Raw genomic sequence first — 12706 nt, forward strand, 5'->3', positions numbered from 1 at the left:
CATGGCCCTTTTCCAATCCCAGCCTTGGAAATGAGAGGGATGTGGCTGTGTTCCTTGAGGATGTAGTTTTCCATCTGCCACCTCTAGCTTTTCTCATCATATGGTGTAAGACACAATTGTTTGAACCCGTAAAAGGAACACAGCAGGCTTAGCCTGATGGAAAGGTAAATGTAGCCTGGGGGCAACTCTTGCATCCCCTTTAACTAGCAAGGAAGAGATCCTGGGGCTCTCCTCAGAGCCTGTATGGTTTCTGTGATTCCCCCCCCCCCCACATCAAAGGACACATGGTGTTAACTGCTTTCCCTTTGCGTCTCTGTTCTTCACCTTGAGACAGGCGGTTTTGAAAGCACTTTGCTGTGTCTTGATTTCTCCCAGTAAAAGGAGGCAGTGAGTTAGTTTCCTTCTGAATGAACTTGCAGAGATGCAGTGCTCAAGCTGGTGTCACAAACCTCTAACAAAATGGAAAGAAGACATTCTTTGCCTAACTTTTTAATAGGTCACAAAGAGAGTAATTATCTTCCCTCTTATGCTTATGTCTTAATCTGTACATTTCTATATCTACCTAAAAGAACCTTTCTTTCTTATGGGGGGGGAAAATTATTATTTTCAACAAAACCCATCAAGTAAATCTTCTGCTGTTTCCACTGAGAGCTTGCCTGCTTCTGTGCAGAAATGTACTGGAACGAATGCAATTTTGCATTTGGGATTTCCTACTATATGTTGACTCACTTTTAGTATTTGATAATTTTTCACTTTTCCTACTTCAGATTCCCACTTTTCTTACTTTCTATGAATCAAACCAAATCTAGGGTGGGTTGCTTCATGTTTCAGGAAAAAGCAGAGGTCATAATCCTTACATTTGAACTAATAAATATCCTAGTATGACAAAGTCTTGCATTAATACTGTGATTACCATATTAGAAAACAACAAAGATCCAAGGAAAAGCAACGTCTCATATCTAAAAATTTTATATTATAGTTCAGTCGGATACATATATTATTTAGAAATCTATCTGGATATCATCCCCTCAAAGATTCATTCAAGGTATTGAGGAAACTGTATAGTTCAGTAAATGCATCACAGGAATCAATACTATTCAAGTCTCCTTTATGTCAGAATTCACATTTAACAGTAGCTCTAGGAGGGATTGTTGCTTTTGATTCGTGTTTAATTTAATCTATTTGAAACAGCCTAGAAAAAAATACTGATTTCTTTAAGAATGTAATATGCCTTTTTATCACTATAATATAATTGGAAACTATTCAGTACTTTAGAAAAATCACTGAGAACTTTATTAATATCTCTATGAGTAAATTGGCTCCCTGCTTGATTTTTAATTTTTAGTGTTAGGCAGAATATTTTATTTCCCCTTACTAAATGTTCCAACATATGTTGGCTGTATTCCTTCTTTTCATATATCTGATATTTGGCTACTGAAAGTGATCTATGAGCACTTTATGATAGTAGTTGTTAGTAAGCTGATTTAACAGTTTTTAATTCAACTTCATTAGCCTTAGAGGGGTTGTTTTTTTGTGATATCTTTTCCTGGGATTTAATTTAGGCTCCAATTTTGTTTGCTGCTTGATCATACCTTTCTTTTGCCTGATCATGGCGAATGAAATTATCATCCCTTATTGCAAGAGCCTTGGAGGTTTGGCAGAGAGCTCTGTAAATCCAAGGGGCCCTGATTGGATTCACAGCATTGCAGCCATTTCTCTTTCTCATGCCCTCATCACAGAAACTTGTTTCCTGCTACAAAAGTGAACTCAATCTCCTTTTGTTTTGACCTGGAGGGGTAATATGGAGGGACATGTTGAAATTGGTGTATTCCCACTCGTGTTGAGTCTAAAAGACTAACAAGGAAAAAATCAATTCAAGAAGAGTGTGTGTACCCTTTATCTTCAAATACCTATCAGCTGTAAATCACCTTGCACTTGATTGGCCGACCAGCCTCAGCTTTTCACCCAAGAGTCCCTTTAATTGTGGCAACAGTTGTGTTAAATTTTTCACCTTGGAAAACAGTGAAGCTCCAGGAGCTGCCCAGCTACTTTTGGAAAAAGCATGATTACTCAAATATAGAGTTTCCTTAATTTCACCCATCACAGTTGCATAGTTAAGTAAGTGTCATTGTTTAGATTATGAAACTGTTTTTCAGGATTTTGGTATTTGCTTTTTAAACTTGCTGCTAGGCAGAAAGTGAAGTTAGCTATTTTTTAACCAAGACAAGCCTCAGAGAATAAAACTCATCTCTGTTTAGATGGTATTGAAAAAGCAAGTTAATTCACAGAAGAAAACTGTCATGTTATTAGCCCCTAATACAATCTTATGACTTTAGTCTTTTGACAAAAAGTAAAGCCTCATTGATATTAAATATGAAAAGTTACTACTTTCACATTAAGGAATTTTGATTTTTTTTTCTACTGAGTTCTAAAAGACTTGTCAATTAATAATGTATGGTATTGCTTACAAGTCACATATGCTTAATAATTAAGAAACATCTGTAATGAGATTAAAAGGGTAAAGAAAGCATCAGAGGATGTACAAGTCCAAAACTACAGAAGTCTGAGGCTAATAATTACCTGGGCTTCAAAAACTTTTCAAATTCTAACAACAGATCTTACTTAAAATTAAGAAAAGACATTGCACAGAAGAGCTTAATGAAAGAAGTCCAATCCTACAATTTGGGATAAAGAATATCGAAATAGACATAAGGGAGGGGAAAAAAATAAAAAAGAAGACTTTAAATATCGCTCCTGGCAATCTTGACAAGGTTTTCTGAAGGAGACAGTGAGAATTAGGTTTCCAAATACTGCTAGTCTAACAGGGGCTAGCTACTAACTGCCTTAATCCCCCATGTGAATCCTAGCCCATATATATATCCATATGCTCTTAAGTATACTGTTACTGACAGCTTCACAGTATATGAAGAATTTCTCCTACACAGGAGGGTTAAAAAATCTTTAAATTCTGCATTTCAGTGATGAATCTGGGGGTCACTTTTCAATCATTCTTTGTTTTGATGAAGCAGACCCCTCATCACCACACCAAATATGGTTTGAAATCTTTTTCTCCCTTACAGCATGCTGTCGGCAGGGGAACCCTGCATCAGAGTAGGACCTTGATGTTGTTGCCAGAATGGAAGGGATGGCGTTGCAGTGAAATAACATTTTTCACCCACTTGGGCTTCAGCTGTAAAATACCACGTAGAATTAAGTGATAGAAATATTGTTTGGGTTTGTTTTTTAAGTTTTTTTTTCCTCAACCTAAGTGCCAGTTAGGTGACATGGATCAAGAAAAATACTCATTTCTGAATGCAACAAAAGTGTAACACTGGAAACTACTTTTGAGCCTGAGAGGATAATTCAGGGAAAGTCTGAGAGGAAGGGAAAAAAAAACAGTGGCATCATCCATTACCTCCAAATCCCTTTCCCTATCTGCGTTTAAGAAAATCCAGTGTAAGATACTCCATGTCAATCTTTTTTCTCCATTCTTACATGGTCCTTATGTAAGTACATAAAACCATTTTAACAAATATATTCTCACCGCTCACAGAAGAGGGCAGTACTGAGCAGCGTTTCTAGAGATGAGGGTTTGAGGCATGGGAAGACTAAACGGCTCATCCATGATCAGACAGGTCTGTGATAGCAAAGAAAATAATTGAAACTCCTCACACTCTAGTCAGTGAGCCAAAAATATGCTATGTAAAGCGATGAGTATTTTTTTTTTCCTCATTTCTTTAGGGCTGTGTTGTTCTTACGTTTATTCTGAATTTTGGTATTGAATCCAAAGATGCTTGTGCTTACAATAAAATTAATGCAATAAAAGCAAAATTAAAACATATAAAAGCTGCAATTAGAAAACTGCAATAAAATTAATGCAGAGTAGAATGCAAAGACTATGCCCCAGCTGTTGAGTCTGAGGATCAGGTCTGTGCTCAGAGTTTGTGGAGAGCCATTTGTAAATGCGGGTGAGACTAAGGTGGCTTTGAGTGGGTGATACAACTGTTCATATGAGTTTGGTTACTGGGATGTGTCATGAGCACCTCTGCTGAGCAGCCTTGGGAGGCTGCAGGTACCTGGGACTGGCAGCAGGATACCATCCGCACACACACCACAAGCTGCCCATTGCTCAGAAAACCCTTTTGATCAACTATGTGTTATAACAAGACAAGAGCACAGTTTGGGTGCAATTACACATAAAAGGCAGTGACCAGTAAAACATTAAGGTGCACAAGTCAATGGGACCAGGTGAAATACATCTGTGGGTCCTGAGGGAACTGGTGGATGGAGCTGCCAAGTCATTATATGTCATATTTGAAAAGTTTTGACAGTCCAGTGAACTGAAGGAAAGGGAACTGCTGACTGGAAAAGGGGAAATATAACCCCTGTTTTTAAAAAGAAAAAAAAAAAGGAAGACCTGGGGAACTACCGGCCAGTCGGTCTTATCCCCGTGACCAGCAAGATCATGCAGCAGATCCTTCTAGAAACCATACTAAAGCACATGGACAATAAGGAGGTGATTGGTGACAACCAGTGTGTCTTCACTAAGGGCAAATCATGCCTAACAAATTTGGTGGCCTTCTACATTGGGACCATGGCATTTGAAGATAAGGGAAGAGCAACTAACATAATTGTGCAAGGCATCTGACGCTGTTCTAAATGGCATCCTTGTCTCTAAATTGAAGAGACGTGGATTTGACAGATGGGCCACTCAGTGGATAAGGAATTGGCTGGATGGTTGCACTCAGAATTGTGGTCAATGACTCAATATCCAAGTGGAGACCCTTAATGAGTGGTGTCCCCCAGGGGTCAGTACTGGGACCATTGCTGTTCAGCATCTTTGTCAGCAACATGGACAGTGGGATCGAGTGCACCCTCAGCAAGTTTGCTGATGACACAAACCTCTGTGGTGTTGTCAACACACTGGAGAGAAGGGATGCTGTCCAGAGGGACCTTGAGAGTCTTGAGAGGGGGGCTTGTGAGAACCTCATGAAGTTCAGCAAGACCAAGTGCAAAGTTCTGCACTTGGATCAAGGCAATCCCAAACACTACAGGCTGGGTAGAGAAGGACTTGGGGGTGTTGACTGATGAGAAGCTCAACATGAGCTGGCAGTGTGTGCTCGCAGCCCAGAAAGCCAACAGTATCCTGGGCTGCATCACATGGAGTGTGACCAGCAGGTCAAAGGATGTGATTCTTCTTCTCTAGTCCACTCTCATGAGACCATACCTGAAGTACTGCATTCAGTGCTGGGGCTCCCAGCAAAAGAGGGATGTGGACCTGCTGGACTGAGTCTGGAGAAGGGACACAAAGATGACCAGAGGGCTAAAGAACCTCTTCTATGAAGACAGGCTGAAAGAGTTGGGCTTGTTCAGCTTGGAGAAGAAAAGGCTCTGGGTAGATCTTAATACAGTCTTCCAATACCTAAAGGGGGCCTAAACGAAATCTAGAGAGGGACTTTTTAAGAAGGGCATGTAGTGGTAGGACAAAGGGGGAATGGTTTTAAGATGAAAGAGGGTAGATTTAGATTAGATATTAGGAAGAAGCTCTTCCCTGTAAGGGTGGTGAGGTACTGGGACAGGTTGTCCAGAGAAGCTATGGATGCCCCATCCCTGGAAGTGTTCAAGGCCAGGGTGGATGGAACTTAGAGCATCATGGTCTAGTGGAATGTGTCCCTGCCCCTGGCAGGGGGGGTGGAACTAGGTGATCTCTAAGGTGATCTCTAAGGTTACTTAGAGAACCCAATCCGTTTTATGATTCTGTGATTATTCTTAAAGGTTTGTACCGGAACATTTGCAAAATTAGACCTTTCTTTTCCCAGACACTGATTTTTAGCACACTTCACAAAATGGGTTTTATCTGCAGTGTAAAGGATGTAATTTTAGAGTCCTGTTACTAACAAGTTTAAGGGTTTTTTTAAACAGAAGCACATCATATAAGGATTTTCAGAGCCTTCCACATTATGTATTTTGCAAAGATTATGGTTTGGAATTCAGAATCAGTTTGGATCTTGGTGCCTTCATTTTTGGAGCAGGAATAGTCAAAATGGTGACTGCATTTCAAAATACTCATTTTGCATGCAGAGTAATAACTCTTTAATAAGAAACTTTATTGCAGTATCTTAATGTGCAATTTTATTGCTTATTGTTTTTAGTGAGCATTTATAAAGTGTTATGTTTGGAGTTTAATACCTTAGCTATTTCCTATCACAACAGGTTAAAATTTGGCATAGCAGTGACAACCTTAATTTCAAAACTTTCACAGAAAATTGCAAAGAGCAAATTACTGTTTCTTGTTAATTTCTACACTTCGAAACCTGTCAACATCAATGTCAAATAATGTGACATTTATATGGACCATTAGATCACCAAGAGTGTAGGACCAGAGCTGTCTCAAAGTTGATAACCTGTAGTGACATTTCTGAAGTTCTAGAGCAACCAAAAAGGGATGTGGGAGACAGGGAAGAAGGAGAAAAAGCAAATTGTCAAGGTTATGATAGGAAAGGACAAGACAGCTAAAACTGTTTTTTATTAAAAAACAAAAAAAAAAACAACAAACCAAACCAAAAACCTTCATTCTGTCATTTTGGAAAAGTTCTGAAATTTCAGTTTCCATGTTGGAAATGTGTTGCCACAGCAGAAATCTGTTTGTAAGCCAGCTTCAGAGTTAGCAAGTTTTGAGCATTCAAAATGCACCCAGCATTTTTTTTCATCAGGCTCTATCTGGGTAATATTGTGGTTGATGTTTATTTTGTCTTTATGATGTATTCCAAATAGAATTTTTGTTTCCTCCTTGCTATAGTGTAATAGTCCAAATGTTATATTTCCCATGGAATTTTTCTGGTTTTAAAATTTTGGAATTCATGGACTGTATGTGTCATTAAAATTAGCAGTATGATGTAGTCATATACAATATTTAGGTAGATATACAGTTCATATTAAGTACCTGGAATATCTTTTATGATTCAAAGAATCAGTAACTAATTCACATAGTCAGAAACTGCGTTATACTTGAGGTATATTCATTTTGGCAATATAATATCTTATTTGAAATGAATATATATTGCACTATTAATTTTCATGGATCTTAAAATAATAAAAACATGCCGCAACAAAGAAAAAAAGCATGTTTTTTTCTGTATGCACTATGTTTGGATGCAGCCCAGAGCCTTTCATAGAAGTAAACATAAAACTGATGTTATACAGGAATAGTAAGTACTTTGTTTTATACTATGCAGTATTCATATAACAAGTTTTAAACTCAAATGTGGTCCTAATTCTGCACAACTAAGCGCTTTTGAGCATACTGCAAAGAAGTGCTCCTGCTTTAGACGGGCAATGACTTTCCTCTTTATTTACTTCCAGGAAGGCTAATCTACTGTGAGTTTTACTTACAGGTTTTTTTTTTTTTTTTTTTTTTTTTACTATTGCAAATTTTGGACACTTGCCAGGCTTCACTCCTAACAACTCTTGCTACCTGGCATAGAGAAACCAAAGTGAAGTCTTGGAAGAAATTGTGTCCAATATGTCCAGTCCTGAAGACATTAGAAGGTCAGGAAGGAGTCTGTGGTTGTGATTTCTTAATAGCATAATAGCATTTACACACTGGAAATTTCAAATGGTACTGACATTATTAGTCACCGATATTGCCGTGTACTGAGTTAAGGAGTAGAGAACCCAAGGGTATTGACGAAAGTTTCTTTGATTTTTGTAATATTGACTTCATCTGCAGTGCCTTGGGCACTAGCTGATCCAGTGCGTCCAGCTGCTTTGGAAAACTGTTTCTATACTGAACTGAAACTATAGCTATGTCCTTGACCATATTTTTCCATAAGTATGAGTTAATAGTGTAGTGTCATCTTAATGTACAAGTTTGGATAAAAGATTTTCAACGTTATTAACCTTTAATTATTTTTTTCTGGAGGTGATCTTAAAAAAATTGATATTTTTGAATAGTAAGTTCAGTTCAGGAGAAGACAAGTTTACTCAGAATTCAGACTGCCGTCTTGCAGTAAGGAACAGGCAATGCCTGCACAATCCTTCTTCTGAAGCCCTGCTGACTGTCTGCTGGCCATCACTAACTCCTTAAGTTAGATTTTATAACACCATTTAGCTTTTAATAATGATGAAACTAAGTTTAAGGAGGGGATTTGAATTTAATGCTTTGGAACAAAACAGTGGAAATATTTCTGTTCTATTTTTTGTTTTGTGAAATGAATTCAGGCAAAATGGGTATTGTTAGAAATTAATAGTTAATTGAAAGATGTACTGTATTTTATCATTAGTAGTTAAAAAGAAATTCTCAAATAGTAATATTAAGTTTTTAGTGCTAGCTATTTATAGAATTTATTGCATTTTTAGAAATACAATGTATTATTAGGAATGCATATGTTTCTTCTATATTTCTTAACTCTCATAGCTAAACTAAAAGATATTATACCAAAATGGCTATTAATTTTCTTTCTTTACAAAATCTTAGGCTAATTGGCTGGTGGGGTCATGACTTCAAAACACGGTTCCTCATGGAAAACAGTATGTACTTTTACACTTTCAATTTGATTTGTATTTGATGTATTTATAAACAACCAGTTTCATTTTACAGTCGTTTGAGTAGAAAGGATAAAACCTTGTATTTCCTTATGCATGACCTTATGTTAAAGGTATTAAACTAAACTCATTCCAAATATGTAATGCAATGAAGTTATCAAAATAAATGTTGGGAAAAATTTGAGTCTGACTGTCTGCTTCTAGACATTTTGCTGAAATACCTTCAAAAAGCAGATATAGAATATGGATGAAACCTTCAAAGTATCTCAGTGAATTAAACTCATAAGTCTCTGAGGAGTGAGGATCTTACTTTAGGATTAGTTCCACTGGAATTAATGAGAAATTATGTAAATAAAGGTAAGTCAACCTGATATAGTCATGAAATACTACTAAAGTTTCAACATCTCCAAATTCCCTGAACTAGCAAAAGACGTGTAACAAGACTGATATGATTTTGGCCGGAGAACACCACTCTAATAGCCTCAATCTGCTCTTTGTTTTCTGACCAAATGCAAAAGTGGCACTTTGAAAAGCCAGTAGGAGGCACAAATTGCATTGAAATACTGTTAGAAGAAGAAAAATATTTCTTTATTTCCATGGGCAATTTATAGGGGTGAAGTTGAGCAGTAATCATTATAAAATTAGCCAGTCTGTTGTGCATGAAAAACCTTTCCTCCACAGCATCCTCTTGTTCTGGTGCTGGAGCATAAAATATAAATGGTGACACAGAACTTACAGTGAGGCTTTATAAATTTATTAAATAGATTTTGTGAAATTTCACAGTTTAAAGTCTGTGCAACTTCTCTCTGTGGCCTGAAGCTACACTTAGTTGATATGCAGTCTCCCATGTGTCTCGTCAGTTTAATAAAATTAAGGAACATGATTCCCTGCTCATGCAATAAAGCTCCACATGAGCATGCCTCTGCTGACTTGGAATTTCTTTGGCTTGTGCCAGTGTTAAAAGAGATTCAGTGCAAAGGTGGTCTTAACACACACCATTTAAGCAAATTAATTGCAGTTCTCTAGTTTCCGTGAAGCTGCTAATGAGGTCTTCTGCTGGATAAAATTGAGCTTCTCTGGAAGTTAAAAGTATTAGCTGTGAATAGATTGCTATTTCCTTTTAACGACTGATTCCTACAGGCCACATTAGTGAAATATTTTATTGCATGAGGAGGGACTTCAAGATAAGGTCCAATCCGTTAAAAAGAAGTAGTCAAAACCACTAATAAAAGTTATTCATTTTCCAGAATTAAAAGTAAGTGAAGGAATTAATGGATTTCGGTTATCAAATCCTCCAATTTTACTGGTATGTGCTCTGCAAGCTGGTTTAGAGGTAAGTGGTTGCTTTACTTTGAGCCTGAATGTAAGAGCATTAAAATGTTAAATGGACGTTAAGTGTATTATTGTCTTGCTTAAAAAAGTTGTCAAAAGAGTTAAAAAAGGGGTGATGGTGTGAAAAGCAAACAAAACAACCCTGCAACCTGAGAGATCAAGGCCTTTAATAAATATGCTCATCTCTTCACTGTTCTAGCAAAATGTGTTGTTGAACCCAGTATACTCGAGGTTTTCACCTCCAAGTCTGACTGCTAGCGCTGTGTTTCTCCCAGCTTTTAGTGGTTCAGTACAAACAGCAGCTTTTCCCATAGATACTCAGAGCTTGCCTCAATGCAACTCATGTGAAGGATGCTGTTCAAGATTTTCTGATGAAAGAATCACAACTCTGAAAAGTTGCATTCAGAGGTGGTTTTACATATATTTCCCTGAGCAAAACAGACAGCTCCTTTATGAAAGAAAACAGACGTGGCCACTGAGTGTCCTGGAGCCTAAATTGAACTGGGGCTCAGGGAGCCTGTCCTCTGCTGTAGTCCTTTTGATTACAAATAGAAAAGGCAGAAACTGCCTGTGGATACTTCCTAAAATAGTAATTCGTATGTGTGGTATAGCTCCAAACTGTTTTTCTTTCATCTTGTCATTAGTTTTCTGGTGGCCAAAGGAGCAGAGCCCCACCACTGACCCATCTCTAGATGAATCTGTGGAAAGGGCAGTACTGCCATATAGAGCTAATCCCTTCCTTTCTAGGAAGGTGTCACCAATGGGCTGAAAGTCATCTGGTCAGCCTTAGAGAGGACAGTTCAGCCCTGTTTGAAGGCACGCAGCTGTTCTCCAAACACCTTGTATCGTGCTGCATTTCCTATGAAGATGTAGCAACATTTCTCTTATGGATGATTCACCCATCAAATGCAGGACACGTCTTTGTGTCTAAAAAGGATGGTTTTACAAAGCTTTTCCTACTATATGCTACATATGTTACTATATTAAAATTTTGCCAAGGCTGCTTTTCAAGCTAGTCTTGGAAAGCAAGGTTTTGCCACCAACATAAATGGAATAAATTTATGTCTGCTAGCATTCCATTAATGCTAGTGTAATGGCAAAGCTGATGCTGGATCAAAGAACAATGTCCATACTCTGTATGTTCCTCTTCTTTATTTACTGAAAAGAAGAATATTGTCATCAAACATAACCAGAAAATTGCCAGTTGTGCTCTCTCATCTTACATGCAATGCTGAAGTACTGCAAAGGACACAGCAGTGCTGCTTGTTCTGCCTGGTAATTTATTTTCTTAGCCCTTAAACATCCAATATAATTTTTTAAACTTTATGTGACCTTAGAGATAAACTGCAAGCTATTCTGCTATGACCCAGATTGTCACTACTCCAGTTTGTGTGGGTTGATGTCATTTAGCCCACTGCAGGGAGCCTCAAACAATGAGGGCTGAGCAGTTTCCATCGCCTCCCCTTTCTATGCCTGCATTACGTTTTGGCACAGCCAGGATTTCCCAGCGCTAACTGCTCTAATACAGTGGGAAACAAAATACTTTTCATGTCTGGCAAGAGATGGCTAGTGAAATTGCATGCCACCTTCACTGGGACACATTAAGCAGAAGGCAGTGTTTCCAATGGAAACAATGAAAACTGCAAGTGTTAATGGACGTTATTCCTCAGTAATGCTTAAAATGACTGTTATGGCAGTAGCTTCTCCCTTTTATGGAAAAAAGGGGAGTGCTCCACAGCCACATTTAAAAGACCTTTTCCAAAAATTTCACCCAGGAGGCCAAATATTCCTTGCACAAAGCCTGAGGAAACAGATTTTTGCATGTAGCTGAGAGCCATCTCTCGTACTGCTGCAAAGCCCAGAGGAATGGGAGGCAGGTCTCCATTCTACCTCTAGTAACACCCTGAAGCTTGCATGTAAGTTCTGCCTGCCTGTGTGGTGAGGGAAGTACCTTTAGATTTTTATTGGCCTGTGCAAGTGATGACTGCTGATGGCTTTGATCTCTGTCACATTCATTTCCATATCTGCACTGTCTCAATGCAAAGACTATGTTACAGAAGCCATATTTTGTTTCACAGAAACACATGTAGGAACTTTTGTTTTTGTGCAGCATCTGGTGGTTGTGATAGAATCATGAAATAATAGTTGAGATATTCTAAAAAGAAAGTGATTTCCAGGTGCTGCTGGAAAGCAGACTTTGTTGTATTTTGAGTAGGATTTCTCAGTTACCTCCTTATACTCTCTTCCAGGTTATGATATAAGTAGTCTTAAAAGTGTTGCTCCTTCAGTGTGGAGAACTGATTTCTTGAGAGTGAAGATCATGGATTTTCATACAGGACCTCCACCTTTTGCAGCTGCAGTCAGTGGAGTTATAACTGTCCCTGAGCAGCGATATTACATTTATGTGCCAGAATGTGATTCAAAGTGACTATTGGGTGCTTGCATGTCTGTATCTTGTCATTATTCTCTGAAGCTACTTGCCTGGGAACAAGAAAAGGGAGGGCTTCAGGAAGAGAGGAGTAAATTGTTTCCAGGGTCACATTTTCCTTTATTCCCCGTAACTGAACATTTCCAGAGCACAAGTAGAAGCTGCCTCACCTTCTCCCAAACTCTCCTGCCACACTGGTTGTTCTTGTTTCTGTGGTAAAGGAGCATTGTCTTTTTTAAGCAGTCACTTTTGCACTTCTTATGATATTTTGAGTTCCGCAGCTCACCAGTCCTTGCAGTTGTGTAAGAGCATAGAGCTATTAAACCAGACTCAAGTGAATATTTTTTCTTCACGTGCACTATCAGAGACAGAGCCTGTACAGGACTTAAAGTAGCAAAGTCA

The 12706-nt window shown here is 38.2% G+C and overlaps 1 protein-coding gene across 3 annotated transcripts in view; it reads left to right on the plus strand.

The window, feature by feature from the left end:
* The window catches only part of KYNU (kynureninase), a 57720-nt gene that overhangs the window by 41501 nt on the left and 3513 nt on the right, over positions 1 to 12706 (plus strand). For 2 of the 3 annotated variants that reach the window (XM_062637719.1, XM_062637720.1), the window contains exons 11-12: positions 8477 to 8529; positions 9792 to 9877. In XM_062637719.1, coding sequence (XP_062493703.1) covers positions 8477 to 8529; positions 9792 to 9877 — 139 coding nt within the window. The remainder of the gene's footprint in view (positions 1 to 8476; positions 8530 to 9791; positions 9878 to 12706) is intronic. The other variant, XM_062637721.1, reaches the window with a different exon arrangement.

The sequence above is a fragment of the Pezoporus occidentalis genome, unplaced genomic scaffold, assembly GCF_034315485.1.
Source record: "Pezoporus occidentalis ecotype Australia unplaced genomic scaffold, CSIRO_AGI_Poc_V1 ctg54, whole genome shotgun sequence".
Taxonomy (NCBI): domain Eukaryota; kingdom Metazoa; phylum Chordata; class Aves; order Psittaciformes; family Psittacidae; genus Pezoporus; species Pezoporus occidentalis.